Consider the following 23,166-nt stretch of genomic DNA (forward strand, 5'->3'; position numbering starts at 1 on the left):
GATCCTCCAGGCTCCTGACCTAGTGGGTCGGTTGCCTTGTGTCCCATCTGTGTCTGGGTGGTGACGCTGCAGGTGGCTTTGAGAGCCGTCCCAGGGAGCTGGGCAGTGAGCACAGCACCCCTCTGTCCTGCTCCGTGTTTTTCTTGTGAATCTAAAATTGTTTCAAATAAAAAGTAAAAAATGTAGACATTTTCATTTGGGGTCAGGGTGTAAGGAATGATGGGTACAGTGGTCTTTTGAGTTGCTTTGTTTGTCTTTTTAAGAAAAAGCTGCCTCTAGAACTGAGCCTAAATATTTTGTTGAGGGGCCAAGTTCTGGTGGGAGTTTCTGTTGCTGTCCGCAGTGGCGCGGTGCCCTGGTGTCTCTCTGAGTGTCCCAGCATGCCAGTCCCTGACCGTCTCCTCCTCTTACCCCTCTGCAGGGCAACCTCCAGATCCACCATGTTGGGCAGGACGGGCAGGTGAGTGCTCAGTCTGACTCCTCCAACGGGCTCTTGGGAGGGGGCCGGAGGGGGCTTCACGGTGGGCGGGGGGGGAGGGAAGGGGAACAGGGTGGGATCTACGTTTGCTGCTTTGAGGCTTCAACTATGGAAGACCCCCCCACACCCCCATTTTTCTTCATTTTCTGTATGTTCACGTGAATGTTGTCAACACTTGCGTGTGCTTTGGTAGTGGTATGTTCGAACAAGGTAGGTTTGCTCCCGTGTGTCACTGTCAGACTCAAACCACCTGCCTATCTTCTAAATTGAGACGAGAAGAACCCAGATCAGGCACACTGGTGGGAACCGTCTTCACCAAGTGGTGTCCAGCCACGTGGGTCCTTGGGGGTTTGCTGTCCAGGAGAAGGTGAAATTGCCAGTGGTTTTGTGGATTTCTATCTTTGTGTCCTCTCTAAGACAGTTTCTACTAAAGAGGTTATCACCTCACACGATCAGGTCTCACGATGATCCTCCCGTTTGTGAGACATGACTTGTGGTGTTGGGAGTCTGACTAGCAGGCCCGAGCACTCCTCTTTCAAGGCTATGTGCACATTCTCCTTTGAAAGCTGAATGTGCGTCCCCGTTGCCGTCAGCCAAGGCCCTGCTGGGATCTGCTGCCATAGAGCCGGGACAATGACTCACAGCATCAGGGGAGTGAAAGGGCAGACATGCCCCTTGCTCTTCTGGCCCCTAGGACACATGTTGGGAGGAAGGCTACAGACCCTCCAGATTTGCTTAAATTGGAGTTCCTTAGTCTCTAAATTTCATCTTAAGGATAAACATGAGGTTCTAATCATGGTCCTGCAGTGTTGTTTATGTATAAACATAAAATAACTTCTTGGGAAGAGCACCAAAGCCACAGGAACATGGGGTTCAGGGAGCTCTGGGGTCGGTGACGTGCTGTGGCCAGCCCTGCACAGGGCCTCCTCCCTGTGAGGGGTTCATCTTGGTTTTTGGTGGTTTGTGTTTATGCTGGTCGTGAAATTTTATCATAGTTAAAATACTGCTTCACTTTAACTCATGAGAAAAATAAGAGTATGTCACCATTGACATTCTCTGTGTTTCTGTCTCTATTTCTGAGCAAAATCCCCTTGGAATTTTAAAGATGTAGCCAGGTTTTTACACTATATTAGGGTAACGTTTGTGGTGTGGACAGGGCTGCGCAGCCCTGGCATGGGGGCAGTCTTAGCTTTTGTGAGCAGGCGTGGCAGTGCCCAGGCTCCAGCTCAGGTCTGAATTCAGGATACTCAGGACTGATGCCAGAAGAGCCACTGCCTGAATCCTTCAAAGGAGACTTGTCCTGATGTCACCTGTCCTGCACTCCCTATGGGCAGACCCGAGGCCCACTGCTCCCTGGGGCTCCTCAAGTGGTCCACCCTTCAAGCAGCCTCACTGTAGAGTAAAGCTGCCATGCATATCACTTTTTATGCTAAACAAGTAATAATTTATAAACCGTCTGATTTTTTTTTCCCCACATGAAATCTTGTACTTTCTTTCCACCTCCTGGTTCCCATTATTGGTCATCTTTGCGGGACCTCTAATCAAAGACGGAGCCTGAGTAAGGGCCAATGCTAATGCTGACGGCAACAGGCAGGGTCTCAGTGTCTGGCTCTGCCTTCCAATTTAGACGAGCAATGTGTGGTCACATGGCGTGCCCTTCCCTGGTGAGTCCACTTAGCGGATCCTTTTCTTGTTTTCCACTTGGGGAACATCTCCTCATGTGTCACCCTCTGTCCGGGTCTCATTCCTGCCGCTCACGGCAGCTTCATCTTCCAGATTGGCCAGACGTTTGGGCAACAGAACAGGTTTCGAGAGGAGCTGAGTTCCCACTCACTTTGTGGGTGCTGACAGGCTGGCTGAGGAGCACCGGCTCTGTTCGGCCCCATCCCGGTCCCCCCTGCACAGCTGGTGTACAAGCTGGTGCCTCACGTGCACAGATGTTTATGACCTGAGACTTCACTGAGGTTATGAAATCCAGGAGTCTCTAGGAAGAGTCTAGGGTTTTCTAGGGATAAGATCATACTGCCAGTAAGCAGACAATTTGACTTTTTTCTGGATGCCCGTTCTCTCTTTCGTTTGCTCAATTGCGCTGGCTAGGCCTCCAGGGTGTGGGAGCAGTGTGGAGAGTGGGAGCCTCATGCTGTCCTGGGGTGGGTCTCATTCAGGGTGACGCTGGCTGAGGGCTTCTCACACTCAACTGTTAACCATTTTGAGGTGTGATCTTCTAAGCCTAGTTTGTTGAGGGTTTTTATTGAATTTAAAAAAAAGGAAAAGAGCTTTAGAAATAACAGTATGTTGATGAGACATTGGTTTTCCTATAAAGTTTTGTAAGATACATGGTTATATATGTATTTAACTCATGAGTTGAACACTTGAGTATTGGTATGTATTTTTTTAATGGAGTTTATATAATGATTTTTTCTTCTGAAAAAATTATATCACGCTAAGAAAAAAATAATTATAAACATTTAGTTAAAAATTATTTTTTGGTTTGGAACCTATAGCTCAAGTGGCTAAGGTGCCAGCCACATACACCAGAGCTGGTGGGTTCAAATTCAGCCCCGGCCCACCAAAGAACAATGACAACTACAACCAAAAAATAGCTGGGCTTTGTGGCGTGAGCCTGTAGTCCCAGCTTCTTGGGAGGCTGAGGCAAGAGAATCTCTTAAGCCCATGAGTTTAAGGTTGCTATGAGTTATGATGCCATGGCACTCTACCCAGGGCAACAGCTTGAGGCTCTGTTTAAAAAAAAAAAAAAATTAATGTTCAGCTTACATCTCAGCTTTTAATCCAGGTTATGCAAATCAAGATTATGTCTGTCACTGTAGCAACAGCATGCAGTTTCCCTGCCCCTGCGCCTGCCCTGCCCCTCGACTGCTGCACTATGAGTGTGTTTAACGCCTTCTCTCAGGGAGGTCTGGGGAGCAAAGGGGCCTTGCTCTTGGCAGGTTTCAGTCACAGCTGGTCTGTGCCTGGGGATGTCAGAGCTTCTGGCAAGGGAAGAGCCTTTTCGCACAGAGCCTCTGGATCATCTGAACCACTCACTGCTGTCACAGAAGTGGTCCCAGTGGCCCGACGGGCCCCGAGTACCACAGATGAGGCCAGCTTGTAGGTGGCAGATCTTTTGGGAGAGACCTGGGTCGGAGGGAGGGTCACAGCTGGGCTCTGAGCAGCTACCCTATTGTCTTGGGGACACGACTTAGTCTGTGCTTTGGTGACCTCTTCACTAGTCGGGGGTGGGTGGTGGGTGGTGGGTGCAGTACCTGCCAGACGGTCACAGAGCTTCACAAGAGCACAAGGCATTCCAGCGCCCACCAGGGTGTGAGGTCACCTTGCAGGGGCTGTACGTGCACCAGTACTCAGGGGGGCGCTCCAGGGACAGTGGACAAGAGCAGGCTGAGGTCAGAAGAAAGGAGTTTCTGCTTTGGACACTCAGAAAGAGATGTCACTGGACTGCAGTCCTCGGGGCCCCTGAAGTGTTATCTCCAGAGAGTGTGTGTGATTATCAGAGATACAATTCAAAGAGCTAAATACTTAAAGCATTAGTTAATTAATTAGGAAACATTCCCTTCCATGCTAAATTATCACCAGGGCCTTCTAAAGAAAGCAGATCGTCTGAGTCTCAGCACTGCAGAAACAGTTGGTTAGAAATGCAGCTCTTCAGAGTGCAGTGAAATCACTCATCACAGAAATGCTGAGTGTAAACAAACACATTCTCGTGACGTCAGGGAGCTGTGAATGGTGAAATGTGGGTGGTGTGCAGCGTTATATGTGCGCTATTTAAAACCTCAGGGTGGCGTTCACAGGGCTGCTGAGTATCTGGGTGGAGTGGGCGCATCGCCTGAGCAGGACTGCAGTGGGACTGACGTCCCATGTCCTCTCTACTGGGAGAAAGCTGCCAGTCCCATTTCTGACCAGATATCTGCTGAGCAGAAGCAAATCCTCAGTTGAGGCACCTTTTCCCGCACTTCAGGCAGGCGTGAGTCTCACTCCTTCCCCGAGCCCGGAAGCCAAGTTTGGCTCCGAGTCAGCAGAACACAGCCCTCTCAGCCAGGTCTGGTGACACGTATTTTCTCAGCCTTGCCTTTTACACCCAGAAAACACTTGTGAAGTGACGTGGACGCTGGGCCTTGGCAGGGCATTTCTTAGAGACTCTTAAATTAATAACACAGGATTAGAATTTGGCCTGGTTTTTGTGCATTAAGAATAATGCAATTCAGAATATGTTTTGGCAGCAACTCTCATATTCCAGTGACTTGTGCCTGCGTCCCAGTATGTACAGTGTCTGTCCTTTTCCTGAAATGTCCTTCTGGCAGGGCCCAGGGAGTCTAGATGTAGGTCACATAACTGCCTACCAAGGCTGTCCCTTGCTCCTGGGAATGCTGGAGGACTTTGCAGGAAGGAGGGGGGAAGTGCTGGCCGTTGCATTCCAGCAAAAAGAGGACATTCTTAAGGGTGAGAAGCAGCATTTGTTTTTTGCAGTTACTGTTTTTCCTGTTAGCAGATGTCCTAGAAAGTAGATGGCCCTGTGGGGCTGGCTGACAGTGCTAGTGCACAGGCGTTTTTGTGAAGGGTGAGGTCGCTAAAGCTACGAAAAATCGGGGTGAGTACATGGGTGCTACCTCTGCCTTATAACACATGCCCTGAGCAGCAAACTGGGAGTGGCGCTGGGCGGTTCCCAGGTAGGGGCCTACAGCACAGAGTTCGGATTTAGTACAGTCGGAGTCAATTGCTCCATGGTGATATATCTGTTGAAATGTTCAAACCTGGGTCAATTATTTCTCTGTATTTGGAAGATTATTAGCCACATAGGAAATCTTTAAAGGCTTGAGATTTGATCCTGCTGCTTAGATCACAAATCATGAAATAATTAATATTTAGTGCTATTTCAAGTACATGTGTGTTTTGATACAGATAGTATATTTTTTAATAGTTGTAGCTAACGTCATCTAAGATGTATATGAGAAAAGCTTACATCAAATCACTTGAAACTGGAGTTTTTTGTGTGTGGTCTGGTAAACCCATCACTAATAAACTCACATTCACATATGAACACATGAACAGGGCGGTGCCTGTGGCTCAGTGGGCAGGGCACCAGCTCCATATACCAAGGGTGGGGGGTTCAAACCTGGCCCCAGCCAAACTGTATTAATAACAATAGCAACAACAACAAATAGCCGGGTGTTGTGGCGGGCGCCTGTAGTCCCAGCTACTCAGGAGACTGAGACAAGAGAATCACTTAAGCCCAGGAGTTGGAGGTTGCTGTGAGCTGTGACATCACGGCACTCTACTGAGGGCGACAAAGTGAGACTCTGTTTCTAAAAAAAAAAAATGAGCACATGAATACACACACACACGCTGCATATGAATTAAGCAAAGTTGAACAGAACAGTGACTGGCCTGGGCCACTGTCACTGTGTATTTCTGAAATAACTTTACCAGTGTCCAGCTGCTGGCAGGGTTCACATTCTTGAAGCTTTTAAACTTCTCTGCCCTGTTTGGCACCAGCATCTCTTCTTATACTTTGCTGAAGAGTAAATTTCAGTAGCTTCAGACTCTTTTCCCTGAAATGAGGCCTTCTAAACCAGCTGGGAAAAAGATCAGAGGAGATGGGAAACAGCCAACATTTTAGACGTTAAGGGTTTTTGGAAAGGGTGAGAAGAGGCTGTGTGTGTCTTTATCTCTAGTGGAAAAATGGCCTCTTGTATTTCTAGGAGGCGTCAGGCCATTTTGAACGGTTTGTCCCAGGAGGAGGGTCGCCTCACCTTCACAGACTGCATGCCCACAATAGAAATGTTTCCATCAGGGAAACATGCCCCGGCATCACACACCAACACACAGACAGACTTTGGAGACTCTGGGTGGCTCAGGGAATTAATCCCTTATGGAAAAGCCTTCCCTACCAGAAATGGTGGAAAATGTAATTGAAGCCACAAAAGGTCAGAAGTAGAGTGAGTTCCGTGTTGACTAGTCCCAAAAAACACCCTGGGAAAGGCCACAGAGCTGCCGGTGGGTCTCCGCATCCAGGGCAGGCCCAGTCCCACCCGGCAGCATCTCTGAGGGTCCCTCGCCCTGCCTGAGGAGGCCGAGGCCTGGCTGGGCAGAGGGGCTGAGGCATTTCCTGCCCCGGCTCTGGCCCCTCGGGGCCCTCTGTGGCCCTGTGTAAGCTGCGTGAGGCAGCTGTTCAGTCTGGGTGGGTCTGGGTGCCCAGGGTCCTAGTGTGCTGCAGCTTCTGGGGCAGCAGGGAGGGCGGTTGCAGGCTGGAGTGGTGAGTGGTCGGTGAAATAGGTGTGTTGTTTTTTTGGCTATCATTTCTGTCCCTATTGAATTTTGCTGTCCAGTAGTTGTAGCACAGAAGAGTCTTTCAAGTCAGGCAAGGGCCCAGGAAAAGCTGGACGGAGTTTCTGGCTGGGAAGGATATTGTAAGTTTTTTAGCGAGAGAACTTGGATCCAACGATTGCTCCAATTTACATTTTCAGTATTTTAGTTAGTGGGAACAATGGTGGCTTTGAAGGGGGCTCACATTAGCTGAAGCTGGAGCCCCTGGCCCCGGCCTCCTTCTCCCTGTCCCTGTCCCCTGTGTGTCCCTCAGTGACCCCGAGACTGGCCGGGCGGGTGGTGGACGTTGCTGCTCAGTATCATCATCATCGTCATCAGGGAATGGGTGGGAAGGCTGGGTGGGAGTTTTCATGATGCTGAATACTCCGTGCAGTGTGTGCAGCACCCATCAGCTCTCAGGGGTATTTGCTGAGTGAATAAATGTAAGCGTAATGATTCCAAATTAGTGCTCAGTTAATTGTAAGATGCACAGACTGAAGACACTTGAAACACTCTCCTTTTTCAAGCCATTTAAAAACATAATGTGTGTCCACTAATTCTCAGTCGTGCAGACACATAGTTCTGTGTTCATTTACAGTCCTCAGCCACACAGCTGAGACTCACGACTGCTGAGCAATCGCAGGCTGCCCTGTCATGGGGCACAAGGGCTGGAGCATCCTCTGTAGACGGGGTTCTGATCTATCTTCGGGCTGCTCAGGAGCTTTTCTGTCGCCTCTGTTGAAGGTGTCTGTTCTTCCTGTGTCAGTGGGAGGGTGGACTCATTCTGCTGGGTCCGGTACTGGGCTGTGTGTCTGTCCCTTGGGTGACAAGGTGGGGAGCAGCTTTTTCCCCAAGGGCTCTATCCAGGAAGGCCATCAGAGTGATGCTGGCCAAAGGAGGCCTTGTCCTCACCCTGGTAGCAGTAGTATAATTTCTGAATTTCTGGCATTTGGCAGCACAAAGGAGGGTGGAAGGTGAAGTGCTCGAAGAAGACGCCCTGGAGCCTCTGGGTTGTCTCCAGGTGTTTCACCTCTTCATAGTCAGAGAGAGGAGATAGGCAAGGCATCGAATCCATATTCTGTCAGATCCTGCATTTTCCCTGGTGAAAAATTTAGGAGCTCTGAGTGGCCCGAGTTGTATAAAATCTGGAGAATGTTCTCCATGCCTGCAGTGTCAGACAGCAGCTGCTGGACGCTGGATGCTGGACGCTGGCGGGAGCTGCCATGTGTGCAGAGCCATCTGACCTCAGCCAGGCCAAGAGGTGGCGCAGAGGTTTGCTGGACCCTGTCCTGGTGCTCTGGCCAGGCACTGGGCAGTGAGGAAGTGGAGAGTGTGAGAGGAGCCGCCGGCCTGACAGCTAGAGGGCTGGAGAGGTGCAGCTGCCTCGTCCTGACATGTGGGACACAGGCTGTGTGGACCCGCGGCCTGATGAGTTGCTGTGCTGTGCCCTTGAACTGTCAGAGGAGGAGGGACTATTTTGAGTGTTGTATGATTTTCCACTTTTTAAAAAACTCACTCTGAGAGCAAAGTGCCAAGTGACTGTTACATCCATTGTGTATTTACAAGGAATCTTTCATCTAGAAATTTTAGATCTGATACTGAACTAGGTGCCTGGTTAAAATGCTAATGCAGGGGGAAACCAGCACCTCACAGGCTGCCTGACAACGTGAGCAGGACCTTGGGGGGCTGCTGCTGGGGACACTCAGCACCTGTGCTGCCCCGCAGCCCCAGAGCTGCTGAAGGACAGTGTGGGGTAGTGGCAGGTGGCCAGCAGGCATCCAGGGGACAGACATGTCAGCAGAACAGACTGCGTGACGGCCGCGTGACAAGCTGTGAAGGAAGAATCCAGGCAAAATATTTTTTTTTATCATTTGAAAGGAAATTTGTTTTTAAGTCAAAAGAGAAAAGACGCTGCCGGCGTTTCTTAGTGGCAGGAGTGCTGTGGCGTCATTCTTTCCCCATTTTCTAACAAATCCATCATGGACGAGGAATGGACCTTGGCCACTCCAGGCAGTGGTATGGTGGGGGCGGCCTGGGGATGAGCATGGGCAAGCTGCCCTCAAAGCCTTGTCTGTTGCATTTTATTTTTACTGGCTGCGTCATCTCGGACAAATAAGTCCAGCTCTGGGCGCCATTGCATCACTGGCAACAGTGGGATGGGTAATAATAAACAGGGTGAGGACTGTGTCAGGTACCCAGTGCCATGTGGGGCCAGCCATGTGCATGCTGGGTGGCCCTGAGCTGGGGCCCAGAGCCCTGCTGGTCCTGGGTAGACCTGCTCTTGTCTTCCTCATGGTCTGGGCTCCAGGGCCTGACTTGCTCATGTGTAGGCTGAATGACCTTGTGGCGTCTCTTCTGACAATTAGGATGCAGGTATTATCCATGTGATCCTGAGATGCCAGCCACCGGCGTTTGACTTGGGCCTGACATCCAGTGGGGACACTGCCCAGGAAGGTTGTGCTATACACGTGGACTCTGACACACCTCTGCCTGGCCCATGGCAGGCCATTGCCCAGGACTTCCTCTTGTCACCCTGCCCTCTAGGCCTCATTCCTGAGGCCTTCCCACATGCTGTGCTCCTGGTTCCCCCTGCCCTAAGGCCTCACACCAATCGTCCACACCATTGTGAACCCCGCCATGCTGGTTTTCTTCAGGCTTCCCTGTGTGGGTGTGGGGTATGCCCGTAAGCCACCCAGCAAGGTGCTCGGTGTCCCCACTTGACGGGATGCGTAAGCCTTTGGGTCACCTGTGGGGCCCTAAGGATGGGCAGCAAAGGTGAAAGTACCTGGCTCTGGCCTGGCCAGCTCTGCAACCCTCTCAGGGCCTTAGTGTCTTGTAGTCCCTGCCAAGCCTCAGGAACCGGCCATGGGGGTACCTCGAATGTGTAGTCAGCTCCCTAAAGGCTGCGGTGGGGGCAGCCTCCTTCTCTGGAGCAAAGGGAGCAGGCGAGCCTGGGCATGCTGGCCAAGGTTCCTGTGGAGGGTGGACGGGGACGGCAACCTCATGCAGCAGGGCTGTGGGGCACGGCTGTGCTCAGTGGGCTCCTGGGGCACGGCACGTGGGTTACTTGGCTGCTCTTGCCCCAAGCCGGGCCCGTCTGCTAATTACAGAATTCTTGAACTTCTATTCCTCAGGACTGCCTCTCCCACTCAGCCAGAGGGCAGGTGATGTGTACCTGTCTCTTGTCGCAGTCTATTTCTGGAAAGATTTGGGAAGTTGAGGATAGGTACAGAGCACTGAGTTCAGCTCAGGGCCCTCTGCTGGGCAAAGCAAGACATGTGCTGGACTCCCTGTCAGAAGGAGCAGGTACGGCCCTAGCGCACAGAGGACCTGCCCCTGGTAGGAGAGAGTGACTCTCGGTGGTGGCTTGTGAGCCCTAGGCCATCCTGCTGTGGTATCTGGAGTGCTGCTGAGCAGCCCAGCACAGCATACAGCAGAGTGGAAACCTCCTGGAGAGAACCCCTGTTCATTGGACTCTGGGTGGCCCTGACCAGGTGACCGATGTCCTCCCTGTAGGCTGAGTCCCTGGGAGTACTCAAGGGCTGCATGGTGGAGGGTCCTGGGGTTACACTAACTTCCTCAGCCAACCAGCGGGGCTTACTGCATCCCCAAGGAGTGAGGAGCCACCATCTGTGCCTCCCGCCATACCCGGGACCTGTGGGAGCAGCCTGTGCTCATGGAGATGCAGGGGCCAGAAGCTTTCGCAGCTGAGAGTGTTGACCAGGTGGCCACAGGGCGTGAGGTTGCAACATTCCAGCCCAGGATCTAGATGTGGGAAGCCTGTTTCTGGGCCATGACTCCAAAAATCAATCCCCACAGGGAGGCTTTAAAACAACAAGAATTTGGGCAGTGCCTGTGGCTCAGTGAGTGGGGCACCAGCCCCATATACCAAGGGTGATGGGTTCGAACCCAGCCCCGGCCAAACTGTAACAAAAAAAAATAGCCAGGCGTTGTGGCAGGTGCCTGTAGTCCCAGCTACGCAGGAGACTAAGGCAAGAGTATTGCCTAAGTCCAAGAGCTGGATGTTGCTGTGAGCTGTGATGCCACAGTACTCTACCGAGGGCGACAAAGTGAGACTCTGTCTCTAAAAAACAAACAAACAAAAACCAGGAATTCTTTCTCCCACAGGTGTGCACAGGCTGTTGCCCTCCTCTAGTGGGGGTCCTTCCTGCTCCTTCCAGTGGTCCTGGGTGGTCCTCGTTGTGGTTGCTTTGCTCCAGCCCCCCACCCCGCCCGTCACATGGCTCCTCTGTGTTCAGGGCTCCCTCTTACAGGGAGACTCAACTTGCGTCTGCATACTTTTCCCAAATCAAGTCACATTGACAGGTGCTGGAGGCTGTTGGGATTTCAAGAGACATGGTTCACCCCACAGGACACCCCCCCCCCATCTTTAGCAGAATGTTTCCCGCTGAAACGTGGGGTGAGCTTGGGGTGTGGAGCAGCCAATTATCAGAGGATGTATGTGGTGCAGCTCTGGGTGTTGTGAGCTGCCTTGTGGGGACACGTGTACGTAAGGCCTGGCACCTTCCACTGCTCCTCCTGCACAGGCCTGGGACCCTTTTGCCTGCACTTCGAGGGCAGCTCAGTCAGAATGCGGTTTGAGCCAAGGTAGTGGAGTCCACTGGGCTGGGAGCTCAAGGACGTCCTGAGAGGCCCATGAGGCAGCTCTGAGATCAGCATGATGGGTTTCAGATACTGAGGGTGTGGTCAGCCCTCCTCGCAGCATCTCTGCTTAGCCCCCAGGCCATGTGGTGCTGCAGTGAGGCCCAGGCATGTCCAGGCACATGCAGATGTCCACCAGTGTCTCAGAAGAGATGCCTGTCAGTGTGAACGCGGCAGCTGTATGTGTGAAGGCGTGGGGACTGCAGAGTATGGCCTGCTGGCACAGCTCCAGCACAGATGCCTCTCGTAGCCTCTCAGCCTGGCTGAAGCTGCTTGTCACCTTTAGAGGGTGGGCAGGTGGGAGTTGGGGCACCCTTCCTTTAAAAGTCATTTTCCCCACCACAGCAAGGGGGACATAACTGTGCACACTGCTCGCTCATTGGAGCCTGCGCTTGACAGGAAGTCAGAGCGCTTCATTTTAGAATTCTTTCTTTCATGTCGAACACAGCAATCATTTTTATACTGTGCAGTAAGTTTTCCAAATTAAGGAAGTCCTTGGAGCCAGCAGGACACTGCCATGCAGACAGGGCGCCCCTCCTATGCCAAGTTGTGTGTGTGTGTGGGGTCTCAGCCCTCGAGGTTGACTGGTCAGCTCCCTGTCCACATCCTTCCCTGGGGACATCTGAACAGTGCTGTGGCCCTAGGAGGCTGGGACATGTGTCCTTAAGGTGAATCTTCCCCTTTCTTCCTCCTCTGCCCTGGCCACTCCCACCCACCTCCTGCCACCTATAGGCCAGTGGAGGTGGGGCGTGAGGTGGGTGGGGCCAGGGCAGAGGAGGAAGAAAGTCCCTAAGAGGGCACCAAGGGTTCTGAACCCGATGGTGGGTGTATTACGTCACCTTGCCCCTGCCCCCAACCCCAGTCAGCTGGAAGGTTGAGGTAGAATTAGTGGGTGTGCGATGATGGCATGACTGGAATCTCCAGACTTCCGTTTGCAAAACCTAACCAATTTTTTAGATTTTGTCTTAACTTCCTTCCCAGTTGTGTCTGAGGTTTATGCTCAGAAATTGCTGCTCGTGGCACTGGCCGCCGGCCCTGGGGGCATCTCGCCATCTCTGAGCTGTGAATCTGGCTCTAACTGTTGGCCCATGCTGTTGGCTTTGAGATGAAGCTTGTAGGCCCAGGGAAAGGTGCTATGCTGGGTGGGAGGTCTGCAGAAATGTCCAGTCCTAGACCTGGGAGAGCTCGCCTCCGCCGGCCACTCTACCACCCTCCACTGGGCGACTCAGTTGAGGAAAGCATTAAAAATGGAATTCAGGGAAACGTACTTGTATTCCTGTCAGTGGATGTAAAGACTTAAGAATGACTCTGTGTGGGTGGCGCCTGTGGCTCAAAGGAGTAGGGCACTGGCCCCAAATACTGGAGGTGGCGGGTTCAAACCCAGGCCCGGCCAAAAACTGCAAAAAAAAAAAAAGAATGACAATGTGGCTTTTTGGCATTTGCTCTGTCAACATATGAAAAGAATTTTAGGTTGGTGTTGGTAGTTTGGCGGTGTTGCTGGAATGAGAGTCTTTCTCTGAGCACTTTATTTTTCTGTTATGAGGAAGTAGCTCTGAATTGACGTTGTGATGTGAGCAGGTCACCCTGGTAAAAGGACTGTGCCCCATGTTCACTCATCGTCAGCTCCCCCAGCAAGCCTACGGATTAGCGCCTCGGCCTCCTTCCCCAGTCTGGGCGGATGCTTGGTTGGATTCAGAATTTTATATCTAGATGGTGCTGAAACGTTCTTGGGCTTCTTGCATGTGTTTCAGGCTTTGCACCAGTTTTGCTGTGTCTGAGTGGGTGTTAGACTGAGTTTGGGAGTTGGCAGGAACCGGAGGAAATCCAAGGGTGCACCCCCAGAGCAGATGTGTAGGCGGGTCCCCAGGCCACCTCTGCTCACACACTCCCCGCTTGGTCTTTGGGGGAGACCATTATCTTCTAGTCTGCAGATAACGGGCGCTATTGCCGTTGCCCCCGGTGTGTGGAGGAGGCCCTCCAGAGGGAGCTGGGAAGACAGCAGGTGCCCACACCAGGCAAGGGTGTGCTGTCTTTCTCCAGGGCCAGCTGGAGCTGAGGCCCCACTGCGTCCTGGGAGGCAGGGTAGGCTCTGCATTCACTTGGCTGTGTCTGCATTCCAGAGCCTGTGTGGAGAGACCTCCGGTCGGGGCTCTGCTCCAGACATAAGCAGGGAGAAGGAAGAAGAGTGAAAAGTTCATGACTGAGGAGAAGTGGGGGTCCGTCCCATGCACTGCACCCTCCACGGTGTGCCCCAGACTTCTTGTTCATTTCAGGACAGGAGGCGGGCTCAGGTGCCGTGCCCTGTCCCACTGGCAGCAGAGTTGACTTCTAACCCTGGAGCCACAGTGTTCCGCAGGGTGGAGGGAGCCTCTGCATTAAAGATCAGGCCTCCATGCATTTCCTCATTACCATTTTAAAGTCAAGTCTGAATCAACAGATTGTATCTCTATCTACTATGGATTTCAGGAAGTGGTGAGGTGCCCAAGGCTGGGAAGTAGGCAGGTAGTCTTCCGTGGGGTCGGCCTGCTGAGTGCGGCATGTCCTTCCGTGAGCTGGTCCCCACACGGCCACACATTCACACACCACAAGAAATGCAGGCAACGATTTGTACACACACCATTGTGAAGGCAGGTGCAGGGCAGGGAACAGGGGTCTGGGCCCAGGAGGCGGCAGCAGCAGCCCTGGTGGGGGAAATGTGCAGCCAAGGGGCTGCTCAGCCTGAGGCTGCGACTGAGCCCACCTCCCTGGCGTGTTCCTGGCTGGGGAGCCAATTATGTGTCCCCTGCCCCTTGCCCTCATGCTGGGGAGGGAGGCCCCACCCTCAGCCCCTTCAATGGAGGCGGCCAGGCGACTGGTGGGGACCTGAGGCTCAGGGTGCTGGTGGGACAGGGCTCCTCACAGTGTCCTGGCCAGTCCTTCCTGGCGGGTTAAACGCCCTGGAAGCACAGGTGAGGCTGAGCTCACCGCTCTCTGGTATCTCCCTTGCTCGCTCCTGGGCTTTGGGTCCCCTAGCTCCCACCCTCCAGCCCCATACCTGCTCCCAACCCACAGCACGTGCCGGGCTGCAGCCAGGGGACACTCAAAGTGGCCCAGTTCTTAGAACCAGACTCCTGTGAGCAGCGCATCAGGGTCCCGTTCGCACCCCGAGGTGCTCTGTGAATGGGGCCCTTCACAAATGTGTGAGTTTAGTTCTGGAAAGGGGTCACTGTGGGGAGGAGAGGTGGCGAAGGTGATGGGGGCGCAAGGGTGTGGTGCTCTTGGCTCTTGCGAGTTTGTCGCTGCATCAGGCACCCGCTGTGTTCACAGTCTCTTCTGTCTGCGTGGAGCTGAATTGATGCCTCACAACAGTACCTGGGTGCGTTTGCGCGACCTCTGGAAGTGTATGGAATTCTTGCTGGGTGGTCAGTGCTGCCTCTGATTTGAAGTGGCATTTTGAGTGACAGAACCTCTGGGTGACTTCTCGTAGTCTCAGGAGGCTTTTCTGTGGGTGCTTTTAGGAACTGGGGTTTTTTGCCAAGCTTCACGGAGGCTCCCTGGCTCTTCTGGACATGTCCGCAAGCTCAGCCTTGCTCCAAACCCAAGGAAGGGGCGTGTCCTGCGTGACAAGAAGGACATCCTGACAGATAGATGTCTCACGCCTTTACTGAGGTGTCTCCTTAATTCTTAGAGACTCTTAACTTTACATTTTCTTTTAAAAACTTTACTTGAATCTCTTAAGCTTTCCCCTAGAATTCCTGGTCCAAGCCTCCTGCAAGTAGAGCCCAGAGCTGTGTGCTCAGCCACAGGGGGACACGTCCCTCTTTCCTTCTTTGCATGTGACGCCCCAGGGTGCCCAGCGTCCTCCTGCACCTCCGCTAAGTCTGTCTGGGTCCTGTTGCCACTTCCACTGAACTAGCACAGAGGCAGGAGCAGCGCTGGACCTTCAGGAGGGAGCCAGCTGGAAACGCTGCACCCTCCCCCGACTGTGGTCTGGGGGGACTATGGGTGGACAGCCCGTGTGGCCGGCTCCCTCCAGAGATGGGTGCTGGGGCCAGGAAGGGCGCGTTGGGGGGGGGGGGCAGAGGGTTGGGTGCTGTTCCCACCCAGGCGTGCGTCCTTCCTCCCCTGCCAGTAGTCACCAGTGGTCACGGATGACGGGCCTGTTTTCCTGCTGTTCTTCCTAGTACTGGCGGAGCATGGAGGTTTGTGATGGTGGCTCTTGTTTTTAGAACAGATAAATCCATTGAGTTTACTCAGGTTTCAGGCAACTTGGCAAGTTACTTTGGGGCTTTTGGCATTTTTGCTCTTTGTGCCAAAAATAAAAAAAAAAACAACCTTCCCTGAGATGGGACAGTTCTCCTGAGATGTGTCAGGACGCAGCACAGCATCCTGCAGGCTTGGAGAGCCAGGCTGGTGGCCATCCACTTCACTGTCTCCCACTTGGGGAGTTTGCTGAGCAGAGGACATCCCAGGCCGGGGCCCTGGGTGGCTTCATGTGACCTGCATTGGGGAAGCCCAGAGGGCCCTCCTGGGACATGTTTTGCTTATTTGAAAAATGAAGCTTTTGCAGGGCCCAGGGTAATGTCAGCAGAGGCCTTCACAGGTGTGGGGGCTGGTGCTGCCCTATGGAGCTACAGCTGCGGCTCTCTGGGATAGTGCTGACCTCCAGCCGCTGGCCAGGAAGGCATCTGATTTGCTGGGAATTCAGTGCCAGGGCAGGGACCGTGGGCAGCAGAGGAGATTCATCTCCCCTCCCATCCTGTAAGACCTTTCAGCTCCCTCAGCACAGATGGTTTAAATGGCAAAGCCAGGCAAAGGCTATCAGGACTTGTGTTTCTTCTGTTATTTTTGTTCATTTGAGAGTTTTGTGTTTCTATTATTTTTATTTTTTTGAGACAGAGTCTCACTCTGTCACCCTGGGTAGAGTGCTATGGCGTCATAGCTCACAGCAACCTCAGACTCGTCAGCTCAAGTGATTCTCTTGCCTCAGCCTCCCAAGCAGCTGGGATCACAGGTGCCTGCCACCATGCCCAGCTAGTTTTAGAGAGGGGGTCTCACTCTAGCTCAGGCTGGTTTCCAATTCCTGACCTCAAGCAATCCACCCACCTCAGCCTCCCAGAGTGCTGGGATCCCAGGCGTGAGCCACGCACCTGGCCCAGGAGTTTTGTGTTTTAATGAAGAGCCATTTAGGGACCTGGCTGGGTGGCTGTAGGTGGTTCCTGTGGCTGCCACTAACCCTACCCCCAACCAAGGACCCCACACTAAATAGGTCTCCCAGGGCTGGTTCTTTCGGGGCCTCCAGAGCTCCTTCTTTGCGTTCTGTCCCCTCTGTCTTCGAAGGCTGGGAAAGGTCTGTCCTTTTCACATCCTGTCTCTGGCTGTGCAGCTGGGGGAGTCTCAGCTGCCGCAGGCCCCAGTGGTGACACTAGGCCCATACGGATAGTGTGGGATGTCAGTTTTGTCACAGTTGAGGTCCCTCTGCCCAGATAAAGCTGCCCATCGTCAGGGCCTGGGGCTTAGGACGTGGGCACCCTTGGGGCAGCTCCTGTGCCAGGCATGGCTACTGGAATTAGAACGTGCACCGTGCTGACAGGTGCTCTGAAGCCACAAAGGAGCAGCAGGCAAGAATGTCCTGCCACCTTTTGTTCTAAAAATTGATGGCAAAATGTGAATTGTCCACTGAGGCTGAAACAATTGAGGCAAAGGGCAGGAGACCAGGCCCACTTTAAGCCCTTGGCCTTGTGGGCAGTGTGGACAGGCTGTCAGCCCCTGAAGTGCACCTGTGCCGCCAGATCTCCTGTGTCACTGCGTCCCCTGTGTCTCTACGGCCCCACTCCTGGCTCTGAGCACCCTTGAGCCTTGCTGTCCCTCCCGCCTGTGGCCTCGTCCTCCTGCCAGTTTGCCTCCTGGGCACCACCTGCAGGCCCAGATGCCAGGCAGCGATCCTGCCTGGCTCTTGGTGTCCCTGGCAGAGTGGCCCCGTCTGCCAGAGAACATGCTGCCACCTTCCTCCTGCTGGCCACAGCCTTTTGCAAGCTCTGTCCCTCATAGGACCCTTGCGGCTGTAGGTCCCCTGCTGTGGCAGGTGCAGCATGAGTGTGACTATGAGCAGGATGGGCGGGACTTTGAGAGCCATGAGGTGTCAGGGACACTGAAAAGAGCGTTCCCTCATGAAATGCTTCCCACGTATGAGGGTCCTAGCAGGATGCATACAGGGCTTTATAAATCCAGATAAAATTCATGACTCACAGAACTACTTAATATCACAGATTGATTAACAGGAAGTGAGCATTCAGGGAACGTGCCTCACCCCTGAGGTTGATGTTAGCAGTAGTCAGTGATTTTCCTTTGATCAAAACTCAGAGTTTGGTGGTGTTTCTCTCCATGGCATCCTGGCCCCATAGTGCCCATAGAGGGGCCCTGCCCCTTGGCTTTCAGACTCAGAAGGTGCTCTGCCCCTGGGATGCTGTGGGCCTGGGGTTAGGCAAAGCAGCCTGGTCTCCCCCAGAAATCAGAAGGTGCTGGAAGGAACCAACTCTTAGCCAGATCTGTGCCTCCAGCCTCTGCTTTTGGAGATGCATGTCCTCAACTTTCCTAAAACTCAGTCTCAGTTTAAACTGAGCTTAGGTTAAAATAAAGCAAAGCTACATTGGCTGGAAAAACTCCGTTCTGAAGCGGAAGTAGAAAATCCTACCCCATAAACCGAGGGAGGGAACTAGAAGGTTTTGCTGATGACTTCTCAAAAGCCTTACGCGACACTGAACCCTTGTTTTCTTTTTTTTTTCCACAAAAGTGCCAAACTGTGTCTGCAGCGCTAATGTGCCTGTTTATTATAAGCCTTGTCAAAGCAGGGAGCGCTGTTCATGTTCCCTGTCTCCTGTTCATTGGGAGCCTTGTGGGTCTTCCAGGGAGTGGGACGCAGCTGTGTCAGTGGCTGTGCAAGGCCCTGTGATCTGCCAGTGGAGGTTACTGACAGCCGTTGGTCAGCTAGAGTTCACAGCCATCAGCCAGGCTTATCACAGCAGCTTGGGCATTTGGGGGTAGAGGGTACCAGGCAGGTGTTTTGTTGAGTTCTGAATCTGCCTGAAACGCCACTTGTACAAATTCATGAGTGATAGAGTTCCCTCCCTTCCTCCTCCCCCTCCCCCGCTCCTTCCCATTCCCACCCACCCCCGCCCCCCTTTCTGGTTTTAACTGCTGTCTGGTGACTCTCGTCCTCACACCTCATGTCAGGTGCTGCTCTGCAGTGACGGGGAGACACGGTGGATCTGCCTCCTCAATATGGGTCTGGCACTGTCTTCTGGATGTTGCTCAGGAGACCATGGGGTGTTCACTGCTTTCCTGGTGCCACCAGCTGGTGACTGAGCAGAGTCGCCCTTGGGTTTGTCTCTCCAGGTGTTGCAGGGGGCCCAGCTGATAGCCGTGGCCTCCTCGGACCCTACTGCAGCAGGAGTGGACGGGTCACCTCTCCAGGCCAGTGACATCCAGGTCCAGTACGTGCAACTGGCGCCGGTGAGTGACCACACGGCCGGGGCACAGGTGAGTGCCCTGTCCCCTCTAGACTTGCATGCCGTGGCCAAGCACAGGACCCTCCTCCTGCCTTGGCTGATGCTGATACCTCGCTTGGTGAATTACCATTATAAGACCCGTGATGTGGACATAGACGCTCGTTTAAGGATCATGTTTTTTATAAGTACCTGAAAATACGGAAGTGAGAAGGTGGATCCAACCCAATTTCAAGTTTCAACAGGTTCTTGAGTTACTCTGTCTTGTGGAAGTGTTTGTAAATGCAGAGGTGAAAATGATGTTCTGCCCTCTCTCCCGCTCCTCAGAGCCAGCTCTGGGCATTGGGGGCCCCGGGCCCCCCTTGACCTGAGCATGAGCTGCTTTCAGTCGAGGGTCCCACCTCTGGGGCAGCCCCAGGGAGGACTTCTGCCTTCTTGGAGGCCCCACTGTGGGCTCCCCGCTTCCTCCTGTGGCCCACGTGACTCTTCCCACTAAGCCTCTTGGGGAGTTTGGGCAGAAGCCCCCAGATCGCCACCCCCATCAGGGCATGTTCTTGACGGTGAGACCAGGTGATCAGGGACTGATTCTGAAATTAGATATTTTTCCCTTTAACTTGTCATCAATTAAAGCTGTGAATCTGTTAAGGTTCCTATAATATCTGTAATTTATTGATTAGAACTTATATCTATGAGAACAAAAGTCACTGAACCCCAAAATACTTACCAAAATCGTTTTTATAGAAAGGCAAATGGTAACTGAAAGTCTAGGTCAGTCTGTTAGGTTAAGAGTGTGTTGTTAACCCCTCCGGGTTACTCCTGATGAGTCAAAGGAGCAGGGATAGACATAGGAAACAGCTGTGCTGGCTGAGGGGGTCACATTCACGGGGGACTGGGTTTGCCGGACCTGCCCCTGCCCGCCTCACCCCCATGTTCTGTATCAAGCCAGGTGGAGCCACGGCCCTCGCCACAGCCGAGCTCTGTGTTTCCTGCCCTGTGCATGAAAGTCCTGGCTGCTCTGTGACAGTCGGGGGCCTGGCCATGCAGTGGCAGGCGTTTTTCTAGAGAAGCCCTCTTCTCCCCATTGCAGACAGCGGATACCCTGCAGCCCACCTTACAGCCCGAGATGCAGCTAGAGCACGGAGCCATCCAGATCCAGTGAGGCGGACGGGCCTCGCTGCAGAGATTGCCCAGCCCAGCGCCAGCTGTAGCTGACAACTTGGTCCCCATGCCCTGCTGCGCTGGCTCCCGGACCGGCGGCGGCTGCGCGCTCTGTTGAGTACGTCTGAAAGCCGCCTCTTCTGCAGGGGAAGTGTCCTAATAAACTAAAACGATAACAACCAGCCGCGGTGCCCTTCCAGAAGGCCCCCTTTCTTTTGAGTCCACCTGTTGGTGTCTGGAGGACGAGGGGAGGTGTGGAGCGTGTTGTTACACGTGGGAAATCAAGAACTATGATATTTTTCTGTTTAAATAGCTTTTTTTAATTTGCTATGGTGTTTATAACAAAAAAGAAAATTGATAAAAAAAAAAAAGAAAAAGAAAAAATACTCAGTGGCGTAGCAGAAGCCTTTTGCTGTGTGCCCTGTTCAGTGTCATGAAAATAGGTGTTTGCAAAAGAAGCTGGCGGAGATACTGCTGACCTACTTTTCTAGGGGCAAATGTTCTCAAACACTGTAATTATGCATTTCTATGAAATAAAATGTATTTATGACCACAGCGGCTTTGATGTCCTTTCCTCTGAGGCTTGTGGACAGCCAGCACTTCGTCTCTGGCACAGGCGGGTGTCCTCAGTGCACCTGCTCTCAGCCCGGGCCGCTCAGGAGCCACCTCGCGGCCAGCAGCTGCCTCAGTGGGAGGAGTCCCCACGGTGCTGGAGTCCTGCCTCAGCGTCGTCGGAGCTCTCAGAAGGGAACCTCGCTATAGCACACAGGCCACGCTGGAATGACAAAGATGCTCTGGGAGGGTCAGCTCTGGCGTCCCCGGAGGACGTCGGATCCAAGGCGCATGCCTTCACATTTAACAACTTTTTAAAAGGCAGAGAAAATAGTTGTGAACATGAGTGCGGAGTCAGCTGGCCAGGGAGCCGGGAGGACAAGCTAGGAGGAGAACTGCCACAAGGTGAAATGGAACGTCTTAATACCTTCTGTTTTTACCAAATCTTATCTATAATCTAAAGTCTTATCACAAAGAAAGGCCCAGCCCTTCTCTTAAGTGTTTCCAAATGTTTAAGAAGGATAGTCTTTTATAAACTCTTCCAGAGAAGCAAAAAAAAAAAAAAAAAAAGAGAGAGAAAAAGTTCCTTTTTTTTTTTTTGCAGTTTTTGGCCAAGGCTGGTCTTGAACCCGCCACCTCCGGTGTACGGGGCGGTGCCCTACTCACTGAGCCACAGGCGCCGCCCCCCACCATGTTGTTGTTTTCTGAGTTTTGAGGCAGCATAACCTTAACACCAAAACCCAACAAGGATGTTTCAAAAAAGGAAAGAAAAATCAAAACATCATATATACTCTATAAAGATACACAGCTATTATGTACTCAATTAAAAAGAAAAAAAAAAAAAAACCAGGCCAGCATTTCTCTCAGATATCCCAAGCAATCCTAAACTGAGTATGAACGAGGTGGGCTCAATGATTCTGAGTGGCGATAATATCCTCACCACGCTGGGTTGGGCTCAGAAAAGCAAGGCTAATGTAATAGTCAAAAAATGGGTCTATATAATTCACCACATTAACCAAAGAGAACACATGGTTATCTTAAATGCAGAACTTATTCATAATTAAGAGACACTTAGCAAACTAAGGATAGAAAGGAACTTGCTTAAAACGATCCAAGGTGTCTATCAGAAATCTCCTGAGAACAGCCCAGTTACCTGTGCAGGGAGAGACGGGAGGGCCAGCAATGCTCCACTCCGAGCAGCAGAAACCACGCGCTGAGGCGGGAGATGGAGATGAAAAGGCTTGAAAGCCAGGCACGAAGCCGTCGGTACCTGTCAGTGGCTGCACGTGAAGAGACATTCAAAGAAGCCCATCAGCAGACCAGTGAGTGAATTGAGGTTGCTGCCCATGTGACCGATAATGCAGGAATCAACTGTAGTCCTAAGTGCCGGGAACAGCTGTGATCACTTACGAATGTTACTTATTACAGACGCTAAGAAACTTCAACAAAAGTAGAAGTTAACAAAAGCTGTCTGGGGCACAAAGCTCTAACATATTCTTGAAGCAAAGTGAGGAAACTTTCAAAAGGTCTGGGAGTCTCAACATTGTACAGGCAGCCGTTCTTCCCCAACTGGTAAATTCAGTGCAATGTCAACCAAATCCAAGCACAGATTTTTGTGACATTGATGTGCTTGTTCTAGAATGTATTTTAAAATGCAGAAGACCAAAGAACAGCAAAGGGAGCCTTGAAGAACAGCTTTGGAGGCCGTGAGCGTGACCACCGGGTGAGGCGGTGGACAGGGCGGTGCAGCAGGATGAGGCATCCAGGAGCAGCCATGCCTGGGGGGTCAGAGAGAGTCGCTGCCATCCACAAGCCACACTGCGCCTCTTGGGTGTTTATGGAAAACAACTGACCAGTCTCATGCTTCACGAAATCAGTTGTGCAAGAAATTTGAGAGAACTTGTAGGAGGCAGCAAAAGAGAAGAACCCTGTGACCTCATGGTAAGCAAAAGTGTCTTAAGCTGGACTCAAAAATACTCTACAGGAAAAGGTTGACCAACGAGAGTTCAAATTGGGAAGAAAAGATCAAGGCACAGAGTGGGAGGAGAAATGTATCATCCCTTGCCAGTACAGGACTTGTATCCAGGACGGATAAAGAATCTATCAGGTCATGAGAAGGACGGCTGGTCCACTCTGAAAATGGACCATGCATGGGGGTGCAGCTGGACGGCCAGTGGAGGAGAGGGAGAGAGAGTGGACACGGCCTCCTAGTTGGTCTCAGAAATAAGGATTCCTTCCCTCCCTTCTTCCCTCCTTTACTTCCTCCCTCCCTTCTTCTTTCCTTCCATCCCTCACTCCCTTCCCTTCCCTCCTTTCTTTTTTCCTTCCTCCCCCGCCTTACCAAAAAGAAAAAGGGCAAAAGATCTGAACAGACACCTAGTACGAGAAGATCTCCAAATGAGTAAACATGTGAAAATTGCTCAGCCTGAAATTAAACCTGCCACAAGAGGCCTCCATAGTTCTTGAGTTTTAAAAGACTAACACTAGGAGGAATATGAGCCACCGGCCTTCCAC

General features: G+C 52.3%; 1 protein-coding gene across 8 annotated transcripts in view; it reads left to right on the forward strand.

The window, feature by feature from the left end:
* BANP (BTG3 associated nuclear protein) overlaps window positions 1-20,645 on the forward strand; it is a 91,635-nt gene extending 70,990 nt beyond the window's left edge. For 5 of the 8 annotated variants that reach the window (XM_053554451.1, XM_053554477.1, XM_053554503.1 and 2 more), the window contains 3 exons: window positions 422-460; window positions 18,833-18,976; window positions 20,030-20,645. In XM_053554451.1, the coding sequence (XP_053410426.1) occupies window positions 422-460; window positions 18,833-18,976; window positions 20,030-20,101 (255 nt within the window). In that variant the 3' untranslated portion in view covers window positions 20,102-20,645. Of the gene's footprint in view, window positions 1-421; window positions 461-18,832; window positions 18,977-19,884 lie in introns of all 8 variants that reach the window. The other 3 variants (XM_053554459.1, XM_053554468.1, XM_053554493.1) reach the window with 1 other exon arrangement.
* The last annotated feature ends 2,521 nt before the right edge of the window (window positions 20,646-23,166 follow it).

Source organism: Nycticebus coucang, chromosome 2, assembly GCF_027406575.1.
Source record: "Nycticebus coucang isolate mNycCou1 chromosome 2, mNycCou1.pri, whole genome shotgun sequence".
NCBI classification, from domain to species: Eukaryota; Metazoa; Chordata; class Mammalia; order Primates; family Lorisidae; genus Nycticebus; species Nycticebus coucang.